Below are 24,608 nucleotides of genomic sequence, written 5' to 3'. Positions count from 1 at the left end.
AAAAATAACATTTTTTAATTATTCCTATTTTAATTCCAACTCAGCACCTATGTGTTTAGAATTCTGACTTAAGGTGCATACACACGGGGCAATATGATCGCTGGCAATATATTGCTTGCAATATATTGCTCAGCAATCATATTGCCCCGTGTCCCGTTTTCATCTGCGACCAGAGATGGTCGCAGATGAAAATTTAAACACTGCTGGGTGAAGAGGCAGGGGATGTCGCTGGTCGGAGGAGCATGTTCCTCCGACCAGCGACCATTCAGGGGCTGAAAACGGGAGCGCGCACCCGGCGATTTATCGCTGGTGCACACTCCAATCACTTGCACTATGGTCGCTCAGCGACCATATTCCCAGCGATTTCAGCCCCTATCGCTGCCGTGTGTACACAGCATAACTTATTATCATTTTTAAAAATATCTGTAATTTATCTTACCACAGGAAATACATTCTTACATTGCTGGGTGGGAATTACGTTAAACAGTTGTTAGATATACTGTACAATAAATCCATTTAATTGGAAATGTACGGTACTATGCTTTTTTATATACTCTTTTTAACACAGACCTTTAGTTTATTCCTAAATGCCATGTTCAGTTCTGTGTTGTATATTATCCTGTGTTTGTATGCAAAATGAATGGTTTAGGCTTCGGAATGTTGTGAAATGAAAAAACCCTACTTGTCAATATTCCAGAGAGGAGGCGCAAGATTTATGTGAGTGGGCGGCCTCATCAAGCATTGAGACTGCCCACTTCAGTGCGGGATCCATGAGCCTAGTCTACTCTCTCATTCTGTAGAATAAGCAAGGATGGTTATAAGTAGTATACAGCATGATACTTACCTCTTGTGTCTCCTCTAACCTTTTGTCACATCTGGGAACAATGACCAACCCTGCAGATTATATTTTTGTTCTTATACCTAGGAGGGCGTACTCTTCAGATCTTAAGAGCTCAAGAAGGCAGTTCAGGGAAATACAGCTGCATCGCATTTAATGAAGCCGGACTTGGTGAACATCATTATAATCTGAAAGTCTACAGTACGTAATTTGAGTGTTTTGCAGTATCTAATATGCATTGACTTAAAAGAAGCATATTGACTAGAGAGCACTTGTTCTTTATTCCAGCTCCACCCCAAATTACAAAGGATGATCTTACAGGAATTGGGATATTTTCAAAGCAAGTGAAAGCCAAAGTAAACACAAACTTTACTCTTGAATGTGATGTGAAGGCATTCCCACTGGCCACAGTCACATGGTACAAAGAGGGACAGGTCTGTTACTATTTGCTTCACTACTTTTCATGTATTTTCATCACATTTCTTGGCGTATAGGTTATTGCTACAAAATTCTTGCTAATGATTGTAAATATATTGTAGGCTACCTTTTGTTGATGCTTCATTACAATGACGTACATTGGGCCAAATATAAACAAGTATGAGAATCAGAGAGATTTTGGGAGAGTTTTTCCATTTTTTTTAAAGCTCAATTACATGGCAAAATCAAACTGGTTTTTCAGTGTAAATGATTGCCGCTTTAAAAAAAATGGGAAACCTCTCCCAATCTCTCACTTTCTGATTCTCACACCCTATTACATTTGGCACACAGTCTTGCTCACACACCTCCTCCAAAATTTTAGAGCGCCTTTTGGGGCCACAAGACTAACCAGGGAGCCTGTGAACAACATCATGAATAGAGGTTCTGTGAAGGATACAGGAGCTGTGAATCTCCATAACCCCCTTCGAGTTTAACAAACTTTAAGGTCTCAAATTAAGCAATAATAACATCCGTAGTGAACAATAGTTAAACCTATTTACAAAATATATGGTGCTCGGTAAACCTTTTGCTAGATTGAAAACAGATTTAAAGTAATTATGTTCAGCATATCCACGAGGTCAAGCCAAATCTCCAATAATATTCTAATTTAATGCTAATTTGCCAAGAAAAAAAAAATTCTATATTTTTATAAATATTTTAAATGTGGTATTATTTATTTATTACCAGTTTCTTATACAGAGAATATTTGAACATTCACATCAGTCCCTGCCCCAGTGGAGCTTACAATCTATATTCCCTACCACATGTACACGGACACACAGACATTCTAGGGTTAATTTTGTTAGAAGACAATCAACCCTATCTGTATATTTTTGGATTGTGGGAGGAAACCGGAGCACCCGGAGTAAACCCACGCAAGCACAGGGAGAATATACAAACCCCGCACCGTTAGAGCCATGGTGAGGATCGAACTCATGACCTCAGTGCTGTGAGGCAGTAATGCTAACCATTACACCATCCGTGCTGCCCTTGGTATTTAATTAGGTTTTGATTCCCAGAAACAAATTAACCATTCACATTATAGAAAAACTAAACATCTGCAAGGGACACTCATACATGCAAATATATTCTACAACTGATATCTATTGTGACTACTGTATCTCACTGGTTTCTAAATATTATTTTATAATACTTCACTTTTAAAGATAATGATCTTTTTTTATATTCATTGTATTGTTAAAAAATACCCAAAGATAATAACCCAAAAGGTTTATCTTATCTTAATAAAAAAGTCAGAAGCCTTGGATTTCTTAAGGGGAATAGAAAAGATGAGAAGCCCTTTATTCACCAGCTTTATAACTGGTGTAGTGCCAACTTTATATGACAATACAGAATTTGCATCACACATAGGGAAATTTTCAATGTTAGCCAATATTTCCTGCAGAAATATCGTCCCTCAGTATTCAGCCACGGCCGACTATCAGCAACAATTTTCGTCAATCTATGGAGTTGGAAATATGGACCTAACAATAAATAGTTGGAAGGTCAATTCGACCATATCTTGTTGGAAATGCCTGACATTTCCGCCTGGCGAAAATATAGTCCGGGATTGAATACCCCCCATAGTTGTACATAAGGCTCATATCTATAATCTGTGTTTTTGTGTTCCTCAGTCATTCTGTTATTATTATTATTATCATTATTATCATCATCATCATCATTCCATGCAATCAACTGCTGCAGTGCTTGCTGGGACTTATTGTTCCGCAGTAATATTTATTCTTGTTATTACTTATTAGTATTATTATACTTGCACCAAATCAGGATAGCTAAAAAGTTCCAATGATTCAACATGGGCTGGTTGGGCCTTTTTTTTGTATCTTGATTCATGTAGAGAAACGATAAATGTAACAAGCAGGGACAGCTCCAGATTTGGGCACAGTCCAAACTTGAAATAGGGTAGCCACACCAACTGCTAGAGATTCCTGGCCGGTGATGTTTGGAAGTGTTTGGGGCGGCAGTTGGTGTGACTCCCCTATTTGAATATTGGACTGTGCTGGACTCCCACCTCTGGAGCTGTCACTGGTAACAAGTTTTTGCACACAACATAATTTTTATGTCTTTATACAGACACTTGGTACTGAGAATCCATTGGTAGTTAATAGAACTAAGCTTCATGTAGATAAAGCACAGCTGTCAGATACCGGGCGTTACACCTGTGTGGCATCCAATATTGCCGGAGAGGATGAAATGGACTTTGACGTCATCATACAAGGTTAGAAAAAATACTCTAAAACTGCATAATTGCTTTGTAATATGAGGTAGAATTTGTAACAGAAAGAATATCTCTAGGCATTCACATAGTCTTATCAATTAATGTCCATGTTTAACTCTTCAATGGATCTAAGACAAGATTAAAAAAAAATACATTTATAGTGTTTCTGGGCAGGGTATATATACTATCTGCTTTTGAATGTATCCCAAAGATATAAGACCACTTTGTTTTAAAAATATGATTTCGATTTCAATTTGAACACACTCCACCAAAATGTAACACTGTCTGTAGATGTTACATCTGCCCCACCTGCAGTGCAGCATGGTTTTGCCTGTTTACCTGATGTTTTGCTTTGCTAACAAAGCTAAATCAGGCCTTTAGTTTTATTAATGTCTGAGGTGAAACGATTGCAGACGTCTACACTATATAAAGTATGTTTTATGTTTAGTAAATATTTCTATCTAGTTTGTGAAACACATGCAGGATCACCATTGCACAATATTTGTATTTACTATTTTCTCTTGTTCATTCAATAATTACATGTACACACTTTTATTTTGTAGTACCTGGAATTAGGCATAATATTTGTTTGAATAGCTGCACTTAGGCCCTTATTCTGGTTCACTCGAAAAGGCAAATTCTTTCTCAAATGGACAAAGCCATGTGCAGGGAGATTTAAATTTGGGTGAGTTATTTTGTTTCTGTGCAAATAAAAATTACTGACTGCTTTATTCCTGCAATATAGATCTCACTTTGAAGTAAAACCCCACTCAAATATAATTCTCTCTGCACAAGTTACATCTCCCCCACCTGCAGTGCACATGGTTTTGTTCATTTGAGAAGGAATTTGCCTTTGCAAGTTCACCAGAATTATTGCCTTAATATTTTCATTTTTACCATTGAAAACAGTTTTTACTTTTACATTTATTTATACATTTATTTTGAGAAACATGTGAACAACTTCACATTTATTTAACACATTGTTAGCACTTTTTTTGTGAATAGTTACCCAAACATTAGGTGAATATACAATTGGATTTATTTCAAAATGGTTCTCTTGCCCACTTTAGTATGCATGGTTCACTGGTTTGTTGTTCACTACGTGGATGGGATATTCTCTCTGCATCATTTAGTAAGTTAAGCTGCCCACACATTAAAAACCTGGTAGTGTATGCGAGATCATAATCGTCCAGTTGTTCCAAAATACCATAAAACAGTCCTTCAGGTAAGTTGTAACAATAAAGATTTAAACAACTTGTCTGAAGAACTTTTCTTTTGAGGTCATCAACTAAAGTCCATATTTAAGACCAGGATTTGACCACCCATACACTAAGGGCCTGATTCTGGTTGACCAGCAAATTCTCACTGTAATGGATAAAACCATGTGCACTGCAAGGGGGGGGGGGGGGCTGTAACATGAGCAGAGAGAGTTAGATTTGGGTAGGGTTTGTACTTCAAACTGACAGTATTTATATTGCAGTGTAAAAATAAATCAGGCATTATTTACCATGCTCATGAAGAAAATAATACTCAAATCTAACACTCTCTGCACATTACAGTACATCTGCCCCCCTGCAGTGAACATGGTTTTTTTCCATTAGAAAAGAGAGATAATTTTCTTTTGCGAGTGAACCAGAATCAGGCCCTAAGTGACCACATCCTGATAGGCCATATGCATCTTTGTTTGCATCTAATTCTGTTCAGTGCACATGCCTATAGTAGCTTGCCAATTCTTGTACTCACAGCATCGACCATTCTGCCTCTCTAAGCATAAATAGATATAAGCACAAAATGTGTCCAAATCTAAAAAAGACAAATGTGTAGATTCTTGTGTGCATATAAAATGCACAGATGCACAATTTGCAGCAAAAAAGTAGATTATCTCTGATTGTACAGGAGCTACTCTGCATCCTCCAAATTCATTCAATATCCAGAATGTGTATTTTGCAGAGAACCTAAGATGGTTTGTATCTCAATTAGGGGTTAAAGTGAGGGAGAACGAGGTGGAACTGAGTTCCACCACCTCTAATGGTGAGGTGGAACATTTTAACTTCCACTTTGGCCCTGCACAGTAATTCTTACAGGAAATCATTCTAGTTTGCAGAGGGATGCCAAAAACCCTACCACTGGCCCTGTCAATGCCTAATGGGGGGAGGGGGAGGGGAAGGGGTGTAATTAGTTGGCATAGAGAAATTAGTTCCCCCGCCTCTAAATGACCACTTTATGCCCTGATCTCAATCAATATTCCTTACTATGCTAGGGTGTAGGAAACGCCCCAGCATAGTTCCTTCAACTGCTTTGTTGGTGCTCAGAAAAGTCCCACTTTTGCCTGTGTAATTAAATACTCCATTTGGATGAGTTTTGGGAATGCAACAATCATTATTTTGCATGAATATTCAAATTTGTTTTGAGTTCTTTTTTAAAACAAGTTAAAGCTTTTGTTTTTTTGGTTTGTTAGTGCCTCCAGTCTTTCCAAAGCTATCTGGACTCTTGTTGAATGCTAAGAGCAACATCATTGGAAGGCATGGCGATAACAAAGATGTCATTGTCAACAACCCATTTTCTCTTTATTGTGAAACCAATGCTGTGCCTCCACCAACTATCACATGGTATAAAGATGGCAACTTGCTGACCTCGAGTGACAAAGTATTTATATTACCAGGTACTCTAGTTAATGACATTGGTTACATCCCTACTGAAGCTGTCTCATACCATTATAGCAGTCCAATCTGCTGTAAGCCCTATATTCAGGGCCATCTTATTGTATGGGCTTACTGGGCAGCTGCCTTAGGGCCCCGCAATTCTAGGGGCCTTCAAGCAGAAGTTTGCTGGTGCCTCCATAGTTACTTTTGTAGTTAATAGAGATTGCTGCACGTCTGCTTTGATTACACATTACACAAAATTAGGACTGCCAGGAAACATTCTCTACCGGCCTGCAGCCAGACAGATAATGGCTGTAAGCATGCTAATTACTTGATGGCTGATAGCCAAGTTAGGATTTTATTAACTAAAGTAGGGGTACAGCACACTGCTTTGCCTAGGGCCCACAATGTCATTAAGATGGTTATTTATGTACACTTCTTCAGGGCAGCAAGACTTACAGAAGGGACCCTCTATAAAATGATTGAGGTATGGGTTATCATACATGTGCCACAGTAATGTACAGAAGAAATGCACTAGAATGATTTGAATATTTGTCCATATGTTTAGCTTTAACTATTCTCACTGTAAACATGCTTCTAATTAGGAGGACACAGCCTACAGATTGCAAGGGCACAAATAGAGGATGCTGGATCCTATTCTTGTGTTGCTATAAATGAAGCAGGAAAAGATTCCCTTGAGTATAATGTCCGGGTGCTATGTAAGTATTCTACATTCATATTACTAAACCCTGTGCTTTTATACTATACGGAAAAGCATCTGTAAAAACTGGTGATTTATCTTGCAAGTCTTTAACCCACCCCTTCATTGAATGGAACACATGCACTAGAGAAAAGGGAAATGCAGTTAGATTTAATAAATCATTAAATGAGTAACCAAAATATTTTAGACCTCAAAGCTTAAGGCCCTATCACATTATTAACCCCTTACCGCCGCAGCCTGTTTTTGCCTTCCTGACAGAGCCCTTTTTTTCAAATCTGACATGTATCACTTTATGTGGGGATAACTTTTTATTGCTTTTACTTATCCCAGTGATTTTGAGATTGTTTTCTCGTGACACATTGTACTTTAAGTTAGTGGTAAATTTTGGTCGATACAGTCTGTTTTTTTTTTGTGAAAAATACCAAAATGTCATAAAAAAATTGAACATTTTGCAATTTGCAAAATGTTACATTTTCTGCTTGTGAGACAAATAATCATACCACTCAAAATAGTTAATAACTAACAAAGACCATATGTCTACTTTATTTTACCATCATTATTTCAACCTCCTTTTAATTTTTTTGGACACTAGGGGGCAGCAGAGACAAAATTATACACAGAACACAGAAAACGCTGCAATTGGCTGTTCACATTTGAACAGCCAATCACAGCGATCGCCGATGGGGGGGGGCATCGCTGCCCCCCCTGGGCTACGAGGGAAGATGTCTGCTGTCAGGGACAGCAGCCATCGTCCCTCTGTCACCACGTCTATAGACGCAGTGACAGTTTAAAGTCATGACGTACATTTATGCCATGCGTCGGGAAGTACATCCCGGCCATGACATAAATGCACTTCAAATGTCGGGAAGGGGTTAATGTGTATGAGATAAATTACTTTTTCCTAAATTTGCAATGTGAAATCAGTCAGTTTAATACAGTTATAGTGATATAATAACAAACTCACACAATTCTCACACCTTCTCAGATCTGCAGTCCATTGTCTTCATTAAATATTTTAGCATGGCTTCAGCTATTCACAAAGATACAGTAATAGCAGTTATAGCAGTGCTTCTGAGGGTCAAGGAGTGACAGTCATTCCTTACCTGGAAAACCTGGTAAACTTGACAGAATACTTGACATGACTCCAGAATCGTGTGAGAGCAATGGCCAAGATCTTAGGGGGAATTTCATTAAGTTTTAGTTCTTATACATGGGATGTAGCTATGATCAACCAATCAGATACAACCTATTATCTTCTAGAAGATGCTAAAGTAGATTCTGATTGTTTGCCCGTAGCAACATCCCAGGTGAAACAGAACTCCCAGCTTAGTAAAATTTCCCCCTTAGAGGGGTATTCAATGTTAGGGGAACGGCTGTCGAGCAAGCTCGACAGCCGTGCCCCTGTCCCGTTCTCGCTTGGCTCGACTGGAGCTCGACGGTCGGGATTCAATGTCCCGGCCGCCGAACGGTGAGAAGGGGGCGTGGCCGCGAGTTGAGGACGAAAATAGACGAGCTCCGGCCGGGAGTTCGCCTATTTCCGGCTTTTCTCGGCAGAACGAGCAGGACAGCTTGTGATGTCGGGCTTGTTCTGCGCAGAAACCCTGTTCAATGCTGTCGGGGGAGATAGCATTGAATAGGGCCCCGCAGCCATTTCCCCCGTCGGGAGATGGCTGCGGGAGGTCGACACAGATTGAATACCCCCCTTAGTCTCCCATGAGTGGATAGTCATCTCTCCAACCTAATACTAGTCTAGCATATTATTGCTCTAGAGCTATTTGAAACCAAAGAGAATTTAGTATTTTTGCAGTAAACAAAGATCCTCTTCTGGTTCTCAAATGGACGCTGGTTCAATATTTTAGAGGTGAATATTTTAGAGATTGAATCAACCTTTCACCTAGTGTAATTTTCAGGAAAACCACCAAGATAATACATCAGGTAGTACAGAACTGTTCTGGCATTGACTGATAACAGAATAAATAGCTATTACTCAGCTGTATATCATATGTAAATAACATTTAGAATATCTCAAATTCTGATAGAGTATTGGAAATGTATTTAAGGTTATGTCATAATTTGATTAAATCGAGTGCTTTATTATATAAAATGGATAATTTGTAAATTTATGCAACCAATAATGGGGCAGATATATTAAGCCGGGTGAAGAGATAAAGTGAAAAGAAAGTTAATAACACACCAGCCAATCAACTCCTAACTGTCATTGTTCAAGCATAGCTGATTGGCTGGTGCGTTACCACCTTCTACTTTATCTCCACTTTATGTTTTCACCAGGTTTAATACATCTGACCCAGTATAAGATGTGTATTTCTATAGAAAGTGAATTTGCATTGTTTTCAGTAAACAGCATGTCTTTTTCTATTGACAAAATGTGTTATTTTTGCAGTTTTATTGTAGATTATTGGTATTATGAATGCAAATGTTTTATGTTCAGATTTTGAATTGTTATGTTTTGGCTGTTTTTATATTTGTTTTTAGTACCACCAACTTTTGAAGGAGCCAGTGAAAATTTGTCAGAGAATATTACATCTCTGGCAAATCAAACAATATTGTTAGACTGCAGTGTGAAAAGTGATCCTGAGCCCACAGTAAGCTGGGAGAAAGATGGACAACTGATCAAGGAAGCAAAGCATTATCAGATTTTATCCAGTGGGACATATCTGCAGGTCAGCACTACAGTTGTAATTATCAACAGCAAATATATGTTTACATGTAGAATGTATATTTGCAGAAGCATTTCAGTACATGAATAAAGTGTCACATCCGTGTCAAAAATTAAAGAAAAATATGGACTGCGTTGTTTTGAGATTACAGAAATCTATTTCTTAAACAAGACAATTACAATAATATAATTATAAACCGGCCGGTGGACAACAATAAAATACAAAATTAATAAATATATGTAAATAAAATATAGTCGGATATTTATCAATTTCTGACCATCAAGGTCCTGATGTTAATATACAGCTGTGTTCTAATTAATAACAAACAACAAAGAGGCAGGATTTTTTGACCAGTCTGCTGTATGAATTTATTTAAAGCCACAGTTCTCTCACAACCGGATTGGCTTAGTAGTATGCAGCAGGTTGAGATTAATAACAGACCTATTCTCAGACACCCCCCCCCCCCCCCATCATCTGTGTCAAAGGCAGTAATTTGATTATCTATCATTTGATTATCTCTACTATTATAAAATAGGGGATGTGTCTGTCTAGAAATACATGTAAATTACAGAGGCTAGAGTCCATTTTGTTCTAAGGTCTTATATAATAGTTGGTTGTTCTGTATGCAGAACATATATAGAGGTAACGTTTCAGGATAAAGTACGCATAAACCAACATGTGTTTCTTAAAAAGCTAGTGCCAATAGAATAACATGAAGAAAACATTCAGGAGAACAATGATACAAAGTAGATTACACAGCTTAACAAAGCACTCCAGATGGGACCATGTATAGTAGCCTAAATCACCGCCTCACACAAAGGTTAAGATAAAGAATGATATGGTCCTACAGGGGCGGTACGGCGTACCGGCAATAGATATATTGCCGGTACCCCATACCGCCATAAGAAATACCCCAGAAGTGTTTAATGCACATGCGAGCATATGTAAGTGACGGGGGGCGTGGGCTCCGCCGCCCTGCCACAGTTGATTCCCTTTGGGGGGAACGCATCATGCATCTCTCCTTCCCCTCCCTGTGTCACTGTGACTGGGCTGTCACCTGTCAGCCAATCAGAGCTCGCGGGCTGGGAGCCAATCAGGAGCTAGCCCGCGACATATGATTGGCTGACGGCCCAATCACACAGTCAGAGTCAGGGACACAGTGAAGCCTGAGATGCATTCCCCTCCCCAGGGAAGCAGAAGCAGCGGGGGACTGGAGGGGCGGAGAGGAGACCGGACCGGACACAGCTAGCCCCGCAGGAGTCACTCACGGAGGGTGAGTTGTGCTGCTGCTTACTTGTTCTGGAATTGTGGGGGCATTTATGTGTGGTACTGTGGGGGCATATCTGGCACTGGGGGCATAGTTGTGGCACTGTGGGAGCATATCTGTTACTGGGGGAATATGTGTGGCACTGTGGGGGCATATCTGGAACAGTGGGGGCATATGATATCTGGCACTGGGGGCATATGTGTGGCACTGTGGGGGCATATCTGGCACTGCGGGGGCATATTAGTTATGGGCATCACTTGTTCGGCAGCGGTGCAATGAACATTATGGTGTGGGGCATAATGTGTAAGAGGCATTATGCCATGGGTCATATGTATTGGGTGTGTGACGCGTAACAGGCATTACTGTGTAAATTTTGGCCGCGTGCCTTCAGTGTGCAATATTCCAGCCACTCCCCCTAGTGTCATATGACCATGAACCTGACCACGCCCATTTTTGAAGGCGCGCGGCACAGTGCCACGGAGTCGTTTTTTCTACTTACACCACTGTTGTCCTATATTATATGGTGATCTGCAATTGTCCTCTCAATACATTCTTTGTCAGGAATAACTGCAAATGAAGTCTCCCGTCTCATAATATAGGGGAGACCACAAAGAGGCAAATAGTTCAAATCAATGGTAATAAAAATAGATGCATTTAATATGTTGCACTTACAGTGCATGAACATGAATGATACAGCATAAAAACAGGGTCCTCTGGCAAAGCTGCTGACAGGTTAAATCCATCCTGTGATGGAATAAGTCCAGCAGAGAGTCCAGATATAACCTATCGCCACCTCGTGCATGGTTACCTCACCTAATGCATCTGTTACCACATGCCAGGGCCTGTTTAGCATGACTGCAGAGGGTATACTTGGCATGATTGCAGCAAAGCTGTATGAGGACATATACATATATATGACATATAGGGGTAAATTTACTAAAGTAAAATTTGTAAAAAATAGGTGTATTTGTATCCATAAATACACTTATTTTTACATTTACTATCCCAAAAATACGGCAATTCGTATTCGTATTGATAGCACATCAATACGAGTACGAATTGCCGTATTTTCGGGATAGTAAATGTCAAAAATAAGTGTATTTCTGGATACAAATACACCTATTTTTTTACAAATTTCCTTTAGTAAATTTCCCCCATGGCCTCTGGGCCATGCCCCCACACATCAAAATTGGGGTGTGGCCTCGCATGAAGACGCGATTATAGGCTATGCCCCCTTTTTGGCAAGACAGGCCCCCTAATTCCCTTTTTCACATAGACTCGAAGTTGGTAGGTATAATAAAGTGTAAAGTCCTGGTTAAGAAGGGATTGTCCAAAGTTGACAGCCACTTTGTTCCTTGAGAGCTCTGTCATATTTAAATTTAAACATTATTTATTGTTTTGATTGAGAAGTTACATTATGCTCATTGAAAACACTAGATTAATGCACATATAACAAAAGCTGTCAATGTCTGTGACTATGGGGAAGATGTATGAAGCAGTGATAAGGGAGGGGAAGTAATAAAGTGCCTGGTACTTTATTACTGGCCAATAAGCTCCTAACTGTCCATTTTTAAACCCAGCCTTTAACCTAACAGTCAGGAGCTGATTGGCCGGTGATAAAGTACCAGGCACCAGGAGGGCGGCAGTTCGCCCCTCACCCCCAGCATATAGCTGTCGGCATCCCTGCAGTGCTGGAGAGGGCAGGGGTGTCCGTGCCGTGGAGTTACCTGCGGCGCTGTCACTGTATAAAGCTGCTGGCGGCAGCGGGGTCCCTGCAGTGAATAGAGAATAACTAGCGCTATGCGTGCGAAGGCACGGGAAGTGCTTCTGGGTTTGAAACCACTTGCCAATCAGCGTGCGGCAAGTGTTTTCAAAATCAAAAGCGCTTCCCGCGCCGTCGCGCGCATAGCGCTAGTTATTCTCTATTCACTGCAGGGACCCCGCTGCCACCAGCAGCTTTATACAGTGACAGCGCCTCAGGTACCCCCGCGGCACGGACACCCCTGCCCGCTCCAGCACAGCAGGGACGCCGACAGCGTCCACCACAGGTACCACCACCACCCCCCCAGGCACCGGGCGCCCCCACCCCGACTCGCCTGGGGAGCTCCGGTGCCTTGCACCGGCCCTGCCAGGCACTTTAACACTTCTCCTTCCTTATCACTGCTTAATACACCTACCCCTATTTCTTGTAATATGCACAATAGAGTTGCAGGTGTTTGTCTGTCTATTCCATAGAGCAGGAGATCTCCCAATATTGCAGAAGTCGACCAGCCATTGTGGGAGTGAAGGCAACTCTTTTGCGATTTAGAAGAACTTGCATTTTAAAATACAAATGAAATATATCTTAGCGGTACAGAAATAACAAAATCAATAAGTAATATAAAAGCTGCAGGAGATTCAAATGTTTTCTGATGTTCCAAATTTTTTATGCTGGACAAAGTGAAAAACGTGTTATTTTATGACTCATCCCTTGACAAACCGATTCAATCACCTTTGCAAGATTCTACAGCTGTGTTACATACAGTAGTATGCAATGCAATAATGTGTACCGCTATAGGTCTAATACAGTATTTACTGCTTTTGTTGTGTTTTTTAGATCTTAAATGCTCAGTTAATGGATACTGGACGATATATCTGCATTGTTGAGAATGCAGCAGGAAGTGCACAGAAGCTGTTCAACGTAAACATTCATGGTAAAAAATATAAATTACATTCAGTCAGTAGGAAATTGTAGTGAGGTTAGCGTTAATTGTCAGGAATTTATGATGGAACAATAATAATTTTTGTGCCATTCCTAGAATACATTTAACAATGTAGTTATAGTGGTTAGATATTTTATTAATGATCTTGGTCCCTTTAAATAACAGGTAGGATCCCCTAGCTATGGATAACTGGTAGCACTGTTGCAGGGAAAATAAGCACAAATGGCAGCCTGGGAAAGCTTTATCTATTTTAAACATAAAGTGGAAAGTCCTCATTAAGAAGGGATTGACAGCCACTTTGTTCCTTGAGAGCTCTGTCATATGATTTAAATCAGAATATTACTGTATTAATTGTTTTGATGGAGAAGTTAATTGAAATGGTCTGATAGAGACAACATTTACAGTTAATCTTATGCAAACTAACTCATTTTTAGTGGATTAAGTGGAAGATTTATCAAAGTTTGGAGTGAGATGAAGTAGAGGCAGAAAATGTACTAACCAGCAGTGGTCCCCCCAATTAATGAGGGGGACTGCCACTTCCCATGCGTTGAACAACAGGAGCAAAGGAGATAGGCTCAGGCTGGCTGGATCTGTCAGGTCCCAAGACCAGCGCATGCCTGTAAGCTCAAAACACCAGCCCCTATGGACTGTGTCAACTGCAGCCCACAAAAGCCAGGTAGGGCTGAACAAAAGGAATGGAAAGGCTTTCTACTCGAAGCATGCTCTCTGCTAATCATAGTTTAGACTGGAAGTCCCAGAGAGAGAAAACACATCCCCCAGTGGCTGCCTATTATGTGTATAATTGGCAGGTAGCACTTCCAGTGGGAAGTCACTGCCAGTCACAGTGTAAATTTTATTGGACCTTGCAGCACTTCGGTAAAACTTGCCACTGGTACTAACCAATCAGCATGCAACTGTCTCTTCATAGGCTGTGTTTGAAAAATGACAGAAGCAAATTGGTTGGTACTTTATTTCTTTCCATTTTATTTTGCTAAGTTTTTCAGTGAAAGATTTAAGGTATTTCTATATTAAACAATAGTTTATGTCATAGTTTTATCTGTCAATCATTGTTCTAATAAAAAAAAATACAAATTGAATTATAAATGCATACGTAACATAACAGATAATAGAACAGTCTAATTTGTCCTTAGTTAATATACGGATAAACTTTCTAACATTTAAAATTTTGAAGGAACAATAAATGATCAAATCCATCTCCCTACATTTGTTGCAGTTCCTCCCAGAGTCGCAGGCAGTATCGCTGAAAATGTCACTGTTGTAGAAAATAATTTTATTTCTCTGACATGTGAAGTAACTGGATTTCCGCCACCTTCAATAACCTGGCATAAGGATGGTGCTGTCCTTAGCAGTGGCAAACATATTTTTATTGTGCCAGGTAAGAATGATTTATACACAATCCAAGGTAGAAAAAAAGTTTTTAATTTTCAACTTTAATAATTCACATGTTTAATTAGCTGCTCATCCATAATCACATCATTGATGCATTCCGTAAATGAGGGACTGGGGAAAAGCTTTAGTAAGTATACTATATACATACTGTGTAATGATGCCCCCTGAGCAGTACTCCTTATTTCTACGCATACATAACCTATAGGGTAATTGTAGCCCTTCACGGATTTAATAAAGTTTAAACTCTTAAAGTCCCATACATAATAAGCAATATTTGAAATATTACTCATTTTGCCTCTTCGTTTATAATATTACTTAGTGTGCATGCTCCATATTGTCATCGACACACGCTTCCTAGGGTTACCATCCATGTAGGATTACTCCGGACAGTCTTGTAATTAAGACCAGAGTCGGGAGGGGTTGTGTTGCCGGACTTTACAATGTCCTGGAATAGGTAGTTGTAGATGCACTTCCTCTGGTCATTTATGATGCCCTACTTCATCCTGCATGTACAGACGATGGAACACATCATTAACAATGGACATGCTGCAGTACGTATGGCTCGCCCCCTGAAATCCCTCCCCCCCAATTGCCGCTTGCTGCCTCTGATTTCGCTGGGTACAGTACCTAGCCTAACTGCATGAATTGTGTGTGCCTCTAAGTAACTTTGGATTTTGACTAGATTCTTAATACTGTCTTTAGTACAGAATCAGCTGGCTGTATAGGATTTGATACAATGTTATTATGAATACAGTTCTTTTTGCTATGAAGCCTAAACTTGCTCATACATTTAACTGTATCCTCTCTAGGTGGCAGGATATTGCAGATCCCTCAAACCAAACTGTCAGACGCTGGGGAATATGAATGTATAGCAAATAACCAAGCCGGAGAGAGCAAGAAAAGATTCTCACTTAATGTCTATGGTTTGTTTTATCATTACCTACAGCATTGCAGATAATTAAATACAGTGTTAGAATTACAGTAAGGAAATGGTCTAATATTTGAATTCTCATTGCAGTCCCTCCTACAATCCTCGGTGGTAGCAGTGATTCCATTATTGAGGCCAACATTGCTACATCCTTCCTGATGGAATGTGAATCAGATGCGATCCCACCTCCTGTCATCAGCTGGTATAAGAATGGCCAGCTGCTTGTGAATTATGCTAACTACAGAATCCTAAATGGAGGACATACACTAAATATTAAGAATGTTCAGGTAACAGAAATTTATCTTAAGCTTTGTTGTGTGATTTGAGGAGATTTGATGGAGAAATGAGTCACTTGACCAAATGGGCAGCATGGATGTGGTAATGGTTACCATAACTGCCCCACGACACCAAGGTCTTGGTTTCATCCAACCTGCATGTTCCCCGATGCTTGTGTGGGCTTCCTTAGGTTACCATAGTGTGTGCTTGTGTGTTAGCTGCACTGGGGCAGGCAATGGCCAAATATTCTCTGTAAAGTGCTGCAGATTATGTTTGTGCTGACTAATGTAAAAACAAATACATTTTATTTTATTTACTGTACTATATAATGTTACAGTTAAAAGGGGCACTTTCATTATTTATTTCAGGTATCTGATACTGGAGAATATGAATGTATCGCAACAAATGTTGTAGGACAAGACAGGAAGAAATTTTTGCTGAATGTTCATGGTAAGTGATTATATACAGGTTGAGTATCCCGTATCCAAATATCCGTTATCCGAATTATTCTGAAAACCATACATTCCACAAAGTGAACCAAAACATTTTTTTTTTGCTAAAAACTTACTGGGGACATCTGTGACAGCACTACTGAGGGAATGATATGTAACTGGCACTATATATGTACAAGACAATGATTGCTTGGCATTTATATTCAGTGCCTGAGATTGTACACAAACTTTGTTTCATGTTTTGAAACCTTGTTTTATGCACAAATAAAATATATTTGTGTTTATTTCATGTGGTTGATGTATATATACAACATAAATGCAAGATACCTCAAGATACATCATTGAAATATTAAAATATTCCGAAATACGGAATAATCCGTTATCCAAAATTCTCCTGGTCCCGAGCATTTTGGATAAGGGATACTCAACCTGTATAAAGATTTTTCAACTAATAATAATATAATTCAATATGTGTAAAAAAATAAATAAAATTATGACTTTCCAACTTACAGTAGCTCCAAATTTAAAAGTGCTTGTGTGAAAAGGACAGTGGAATGGAGCTCTTTTTCACCTTACGTAATATATCATACCTTTAGAATAGTGGGTCTCACTTAGTAAGATTGGTGAAGTGATAAAGTGTCCAGTGATAATACACCAGCCATTCTGCTCCTAAGTGTCATTTTTCAAACCCAGACTGTAATTTAACAGTTAGGAGCTGATTGGCTGGTGCATTATCACCAGCCAATTTATCACTTCACCAGGCTTAATAAATGTGCCCCACTAGTGGAATGCAAGCATTGCATGTGCTGTGATATTACTGGCTATCGGTCAGTATCATTCATATTTTTATGCATTTGTGACCCAGTGGCTGTATGTTGAGACAAATGACAGAATGCTTGGTAAATTGTTGTCTCAGCAACCACCAGAGAGACTAAGAAAGTGACCAAGTTCATCATCTAACACCATGGGGGAGATGGACTAAGCATTGGAGAGTGATACAGTTGAGATAGATAAATTATCTTCCTACCAGCCTATGGCCTATCTGCCATGTTACAGGCTGTGTTATAAACATAACAGGAGATAAATGGATGGTATTATTTCTCTCACATTGTATCACTGTCCAAACTTAGTGCATCTGTCTTCATGTATATATTGCTCAATCCCAACATGTAAACCTTAGTGACAAGCGAAATATATTATTGCCTCAACTAAAAAACTAGTTCAAATGCCAATTAAATGAAATTGTGTAGGCTTATTTTTACAGTGATAAAGGTTAACTGTTAATAAAAATTATCCCCTTAAAATAAACATACAATCTCTTCTTAGTTCCTCCAAGTATACAAGGCCCACAGGAGGAGTATCACAATGGAACTATCCTAAACTCTGTTTCCTTTTCCTGTGATGCTTATGGGATTCCTACACCAACAATAAACTGGTTTAAGGATGGAAATCAGATAAGTAAGTGTTTTGTTTTTTAATATAAGGAAATATTTGTATTACAAAAACTTCAATTAAAGGAATGTTACATTGGGAACCTAGGGCCTGATTCAGATCTGATCCAGTTTGAATTTGCAGAGGCCTGCGATCAGACTGGACCGATCAGACCAGACCGAGTAAAAACTCGCCCTGTGCAAGTCTGCAAATGACTTCTGCAAATATTGCAGGACAGCTGCAAATCCATATGTAACTATCTCACATTTAATGCTTTTCCCAGTCTATGCAAGCAAGCAGAATCCCTGAATATGGTTGAATACACCTGCGTCTTTTCTGGCTTCTTGTCAATTAATTGCGAGTGGATTGTGAAAAGTGTGTTCCTGCACATGTTACATCTGCCCCACCTGCAGTGCACATGGTTTTGCCCATTTTGTGAACAAATTTGTTCTGCTATCAGATCTGAATAATGGCCAATATGTAATAGGCACTACGGTGTGAGGTATAATATTTAATAGGCATTACTGTGTGGTATAATATGTAATGGGAATTACAGTGTGTTATCATTTTTAATACGCATTATGGTGTATGGCATAGTATTTAATAGGTATTACGGTGTGTAGTATTTGTAATAGACATTACAGTGTGTGATATACAGTAATATGTATTAGACATGACAGTGTTTGGCATAATATGTAATGGGCATTACGGTGTGTGGTATAATGTGTAAGGGGCATTGCAGTGTGGCATAATGTTTTAAGGGCATTACTATAAGGTGGAAATATGACATAAATATAATGTCAGGACATGAATCAGGAATGAAAATATAGTTCTATGTATTGTTTGAGGGAGAGGGCCCCAAACTGGTTTCTTACCTAGAGTCCCATGAGGTCTAAATCCGGCTCTGCTTCCAAGTTTACCCAGTACTCTCTTCACATTCCTTAAATTGTTTACACATTTTTATGGATTTTCTAGTTGTATACTACCCTGGTGAACCCTATTTTTTTTATCAACTGCTTCATTCTTTTTTATGGTTCGGTCTCCCATATCAAACTGTGGCACTCTTCATAACATTAGTCACTTGTTGATGTGAATGACTTTCACACTTTCTCATACTGTAGTCAGTGGGTAGCAATAGCCCTCACTGCCCCTTGGGGGTGTAGGTCTCTCACTGTGGCATGGGGGTGTAGGTCTCTCCCATGAAGGGTCAGCGTGGGGCTTCTGACATGTGTAATTAAATGTTTAAAATTAATTAATTCAAATGATGCAACCCTACTGAGGGCATTATGTGGCACTTATGTGGCCATAACGTGTAAATTACACTAAAAATCTATGGGCGGGAGTTTAACATTTTGTTACCCCACTCCATGTATAGTGTTACCCGGAAGTGAATCTTCTGCCATGGGACCCTGAAAATGAGCAGATCATTTAAAAGTAATTAGAAGCATTAGGGTCGGGCATAATTTGTAAGGGCCATTATTGTGTGGAAATGTAAAGGGCATTTTGCTGTGGGCGTAATGTGTAATGGCCTTTACAGAATGTATAAGGGGCATTACGGTGAGTGGCATAATATATAAGGGGCATTACTTTAAGAATAAAAAAAATGCACAATACAATCATTATGATATATACAGGTTGTCTCTAATATACAGGGCCCCATTTAACAACTAGACATGTCCTACTTTGTATTGCTTATACAGTCTGTAGGAGAGAGCAATCCTCTCCAGTTTCAGGGGGACATTGCTGGACCTCACCGGAGAGGAAAGAAATGTTTAACAACAAGGGCATATTTGTTAGTATCACGGCAATACAAAAAAGTAGGGCTGCTGACAGGGCCGGCGACAGGGGGGGTCAAGGGGGACAAGTGTGACGGGCCCCAGTGATCTGAAGGGCCCCAGAGCTTCCATGCCCCAGCACAGCCGCCAACTGTACTAGATGGCCCGGCCATCTACTGTGCACCATCTGTGAGTGGCTGAGTCTGACTGACTCACTGTGTGCCACTGCCGTCTACTGTGTATGTGTGCCCTGCCACTCGGCACTTAGAGCCGTCTACTCTGTGTGTGTGTACAGCCTGGGGCCGCAGACGCACAGTTGTACCTGCCACTGGCGTTGTGGCCTCAGTCTCTGGCTCCTGTACTTTTACTGCGCATGTGCGGATCGTCTGTACCGCGCTCTGCGAATGAACTTCCCTGCCTGCTCGTAGTGCTCGGCGTTCTTTTGTGAAAGTGACAAGCCAGCAGCAGCCGGGAGCCAGCAGGAAGCTGCTGCTAGGAGCAAGGCCAGCAGGACTGAGAACGAGAGAAGTCTGCACCTGAAAACAGGATCTGGAGCAGTGAAAGGTTAAATGAGGCTTATGCAGAAGAGGGTTGTGTGGATTTGGGATTAGGTGTGGGGCCCCAGAAATATCATTGTACAGGGCCCCAAGATTTCTGTTGCCGGCCCTGGCTGCTGGTGTTAAGATCCAGTATTAAATGGAGCCCTATGTTTACCAACATACCCGTTTGCCAGGAATAGTCTATGTTTTAGAGGTTTTATGCAGAATAAAATAGTTTTCCTGTCTTCAACAACTAACTATGGATATTTCATATAAATAGTGCTATTGTTATGTTTTATAAAGAATAAGGATATTTGTTATGCTCTATAAAAGTTCAATATTTTTGAATGTTCAATGTACAAAGTTGCCATGCTTGGTAGAAGTATTGGGTGCTACATTTTATATCATAAATGTCAGTGAATTGATGTGCTCTAATTTATAATATTGCATTACATTAACCTCTTTGATTGTAAATATAGATCATTCAGATTTATTGGAACCTCACTTTCTTTCTGGCGGGAGCAAAATGAAAATAACCAGAGCTCAGTTAACAGATGGTGGAAATTACACGTGTGTTGCATCAAATCTAGAAGGCAGAGCTCGGAAACACTTTATTCTAACTATTCAAGGCAAGTCATCCAGTCATACATGGATTTTAAAGGTGCATAATTGAAAGGATCTTTTACATTATTGCAGTCAATGTATATAATAATATATAAATATTTAAAGTTCCCCCTAGCATTGCTGGCTCTGGAACCCCAAATGAGATCAACGCGTCACCAGATGAAGACATACAGATGGTGTGCAAGACCGGTGGAATTCCTGCACCTTTCATTTACTGGCTGAAGGATGGAAAACATATCCGCCATAACGGCCAATTCCTCATTAAGTAAGAATCTCTAAAACCTCTGTTAAATGTCCATAATGATGGAAACATTGTATAGTGGCATGCTTCCAGTTAGTGGAAATCTTTATACAGGCAATGGAGGCATTTATGGTCTACCTGGATTAGTATTCCTAGAAATATAGCCTCAATAGGAAGTAATGCCTAACAGAGATAATTGCTCAGTTGTCAGACCGAGCAAATCTGTTTGTTGGCATTTTGGAATAAATGTTGCACCTCTGCTAGCAGTGTCTGAGAAATTTGATTTTTCTCTTACAGTACATAGGACCTTATTCTAGTTTATGCGCACTGAATTCGTAACGGTTAGCAATGTTTCCTAACTGCTCATGTGCATTTCTGTCCATGTGCATGCGCTGGGTACGGCCGGCCATGGCGAACAGAGTGTTCACCTGGTGTTCACACCAATCAGTGCGGTCAGGGGGCATGGGGCGGTGGCAAGTAGTCGAGCCCATGGGAATGCCCAGCGCTTTCATTGGTGTTCCCATAAAAAAGCTGGGCATTCCCATGGTAATGACCCAGTGACACGGGTGCCAGGGGTGGGCAGCTGACATCACCGAAAGCCAGCTTCCCGACATGTTCCCATCTAGAACACATACAAAACTAAGACACCTGAGAGTGTCTTAGTTTTGCATGTATATTCCACATCATTCAATGGTCAGCGACCATCGAATGATGTGGGTTTGGCCCCATAGGCTGTGAATGGATGTTTATGAAAAACATCCATTCGCAGCCGTGCGGGCGAATTCACCCTGAGAAGGGGAGCGGCTGCCTGTGCGAGCAGCGGGCGGGCTTAAAAAGACACACAGCGCTGCGAACTTCGCAGCACTGCGTGTCAGCTAGAATAACCTCCCTAGTGTAATAAGCCTTTCATCTGTCAAATGCTGCTGCATGTATTTATCATTATTATTTATATATTAACAGTTTCTTATATAGCGCACACATATTCTGCAGCGCTTTACAGAGTATAGTTGAACATTCACATCAGTCCCTGCCCCAGTGGAGCTTACAATCTATATTCCCTACACATATACACGCACACAGACAGTCTAGGGTTAATTTTGTTGGGAGCCAATTAGCCTACCAGTATATTTTTGGAATGTGGGAGGAAACCGGAGTACCCGGAGGAAACCCACGCAAGTACAGGAAGAATATACAAACTCCTCACAGTTAGGGCCATGGTGGGAATCAAACCCATGACCTGCTAACCATTACACCATCCATACCACCATCCATACCACCAATGTATCATTCTTCTCTTCACTGTCATGTTTTCAGTTCACTTAGGGGTGAGTTCAATATAAAAATATAAAAAAGAGCACAGTGCAAGGGTAAAACCAGGGATGACGACATGCTAATAATAAAATTTAAAGCACTTTACTGTATAAAAAAAATGTATAAAAGAAATGCATTACAGTATATATTTTCTCTTGTATAATGTACAATATTCCTGCATTCACTGTGATATTTGTGTTCTAAATCTTAAAGCAAAACCTTCAGTGGAGAAATATTATCCATTCTAAATGTCCAAGTAGCTAATATGGGAAAATACACATGTGTGGCTACCAATCCTGCTGGTGAAGATGACAGGATATTCAACTTAAATGTACATGGTATGTACAAGACTCTAGAAGGCATTGCATTGTATAGTGCACACACTTCTGTTTTCCTATCACTACTTACTCTTTAATAATACACATACAGAACGCTGGACATCTCCATCTTCAGGAGGCCAGTGCACAGAAGCACAGATAATGCCAAATGCTTCCTTTAATTGAACTGTAATCAATACACATTGGGCCTGATTCCGACACACTTGCTAAACAGCATTCTTTTGCTACCCCCCCCCCCCCCCGCTGTGTGCAAATACCTCAGCAACTGTGGTAGTTGCCAATGGCGTTTGACATCAGGTCCGCACATGCGCATATTCGCGAATGCGCAGACCTGAAACATCAACCTCCACAACAAATTTGCAGGGGTCCCAGTAAACCTGAATCAGGCCCATTATATGTGGCCTCATTTTTATGTCTGAAATTCTCCTAAACATGACATGTATCTTGTATTATAATATTCCCATCTAGAGATTAGTCTAAACTGTACATGTATCTTTGTTTCTTTCTACTGCATCTTAGTTCCTCCTAAGATTTCAGATAACCAAGGAATACCTTCAGCGGTTACGGCAATATTAGATACTTCAATAAACATTGAATGTCTCGTTAGTGGTGACCCAACACCGCAAATCAATTGGATGAAAAATGGTCTTCCACTATCTGTGTCCTCACAAATACGACTTCTTTCTTCAGGACAAGTGTTCAGGTAAATACACTGTTCATGTAAGTTGTGTCTCCAAAGAAATCCTTTATAAAGATTAATATCTGCAGTTACACTTATAATCAAAGAACCTACAAAATATTATGTACCAGAATACCTTCATTTCATTTTGTCTTAGTAAAAATGATTTTAAAGAAACTATTAGAGTAACATATTAGTAACTAACAGATGGGAATATATATAAAAAAAGGAATTACACAGTATTTTAGTTATTAATAGTAATTCTCTGAATCATCATTCATTATTCAGAATTGGCACAACTTATGCAAGATGGCAAATAATAGGCAAATGTGACTACATTAATAAAAATGCAATATTGCGCTCTAAAATGACCCAGTATTCATCATTACTGCCTAAATTAGTTGACAATTCAGGAAAAACTGGCAAAATATTTGCAATATTAGTATTTTGTTCATCTTTAGCAGTCATTTTTTTTTTCTTGGTAGACTGGTTTCCAGTGTCAGTATTTGATCAATGCTGAAATATGACCTTAATGTTACACATGTTTAATGGAGTGGACACATGGTCCGACCTAACGCCCATTGAAACCGATTCGATATCGAGGGCCACTGGGACCCGGCAGGTGCTGGCATCGGCCAAGATGGAGGGAGGGATGGCGCGAGGACTTTGTGTGGGGGAGGGTGAATGCTGCATTGAGCAGAATGGAACTGCTTTTGATCTATCAGATCAATGCAGAAATAGACTTGCATGCCAAGTCTATGCCAAGTAGCCTGTCACAAATTTGTGGTGCACTACCACTCGGGGATTGGCTAGACCTGACACAGGGGCGCGGAGTCTAACCGTGCCGGGGGTTTTCTGCCAGTGACCCCTCCAAGCAGGATATGGGCTTCTGCGGCACCGACACGTCGGTCGCGGCCCCCTGGTCAGGTTCCCCGTATGAGTGGTGGTAGCTTGTGGAATATGGAGCGTGGTCGTCAAGCCGGGTTAGTAACAGGTGGACAGAAATGATGCCAATGGATGCAGCAATGATTAGTCAGAGTCAG

The 24,608-nt window shown here is 40.1% G+C and overlaps 1 protein-coding gene across 1 annotated transcript in view; it reads left to right on the top strand.

Annotated features, from left to right (window-relative positions):
* The window catches only part of HMCN1 (hemicentin 1), a 362,739-nt gene that overhangs the window by 188,550 nt on the left and 149,581 nt on the right, over positions 1–24,608 (top strand). The window contains 16 exon segments of the mRNA XM_083156769.1: positions 926–1,039; positions 1,127–1,272; positions 3,407–3,551; positions 6,010–6,213; positions 6,799–6,912; positions 9,408–9,595; positions 13,456–13,552; positions 14,796–14,957; positions 15,781–15,894; positions 15,990–16,186; positions 16,544–16,625; positions 17,954–18,085; positions 20,852–21,001; positions 21,102–21,261; positions 22,762–22,886; positions 23,406–23,589. Coding sequence (XP_083012895.1) covers positions 926–1,039; positions 1,127–1,272; positions 3,407–3,551; positions 6,010–6,213; positions 6,799–6,912; positions 9,408–9,595; positions 13,456–13,552; positions 14,796–14,957; positions 15,781–15,894; positions 15,990–16,186; positions 16,544–16,625; positions 17,954–18,085; positions 20,852–21,001; positions 21,102–21,261; positions 22,762–22,886; positions 23,406–23,589 — 2,314 coding nt within the window.

The sequence above is a fragment of the Crinia signifera genome, chromosome 8, assembly GCF_055691185.1.
Source record: "Crinia signifera chromosome 8, ASM5569118v1, whole genome shotgun sequence".
Lineage (NCBI taxonomy): Eukaryota > Metazoa > Chordata > Amphibia > Anura > Myobatrachidae > Crinia > Crinia signifera.
Note: the sequence above shows the minus strand (reverse complement) of the source record. Positions and strands in the feature narration are given on the sequence as shown.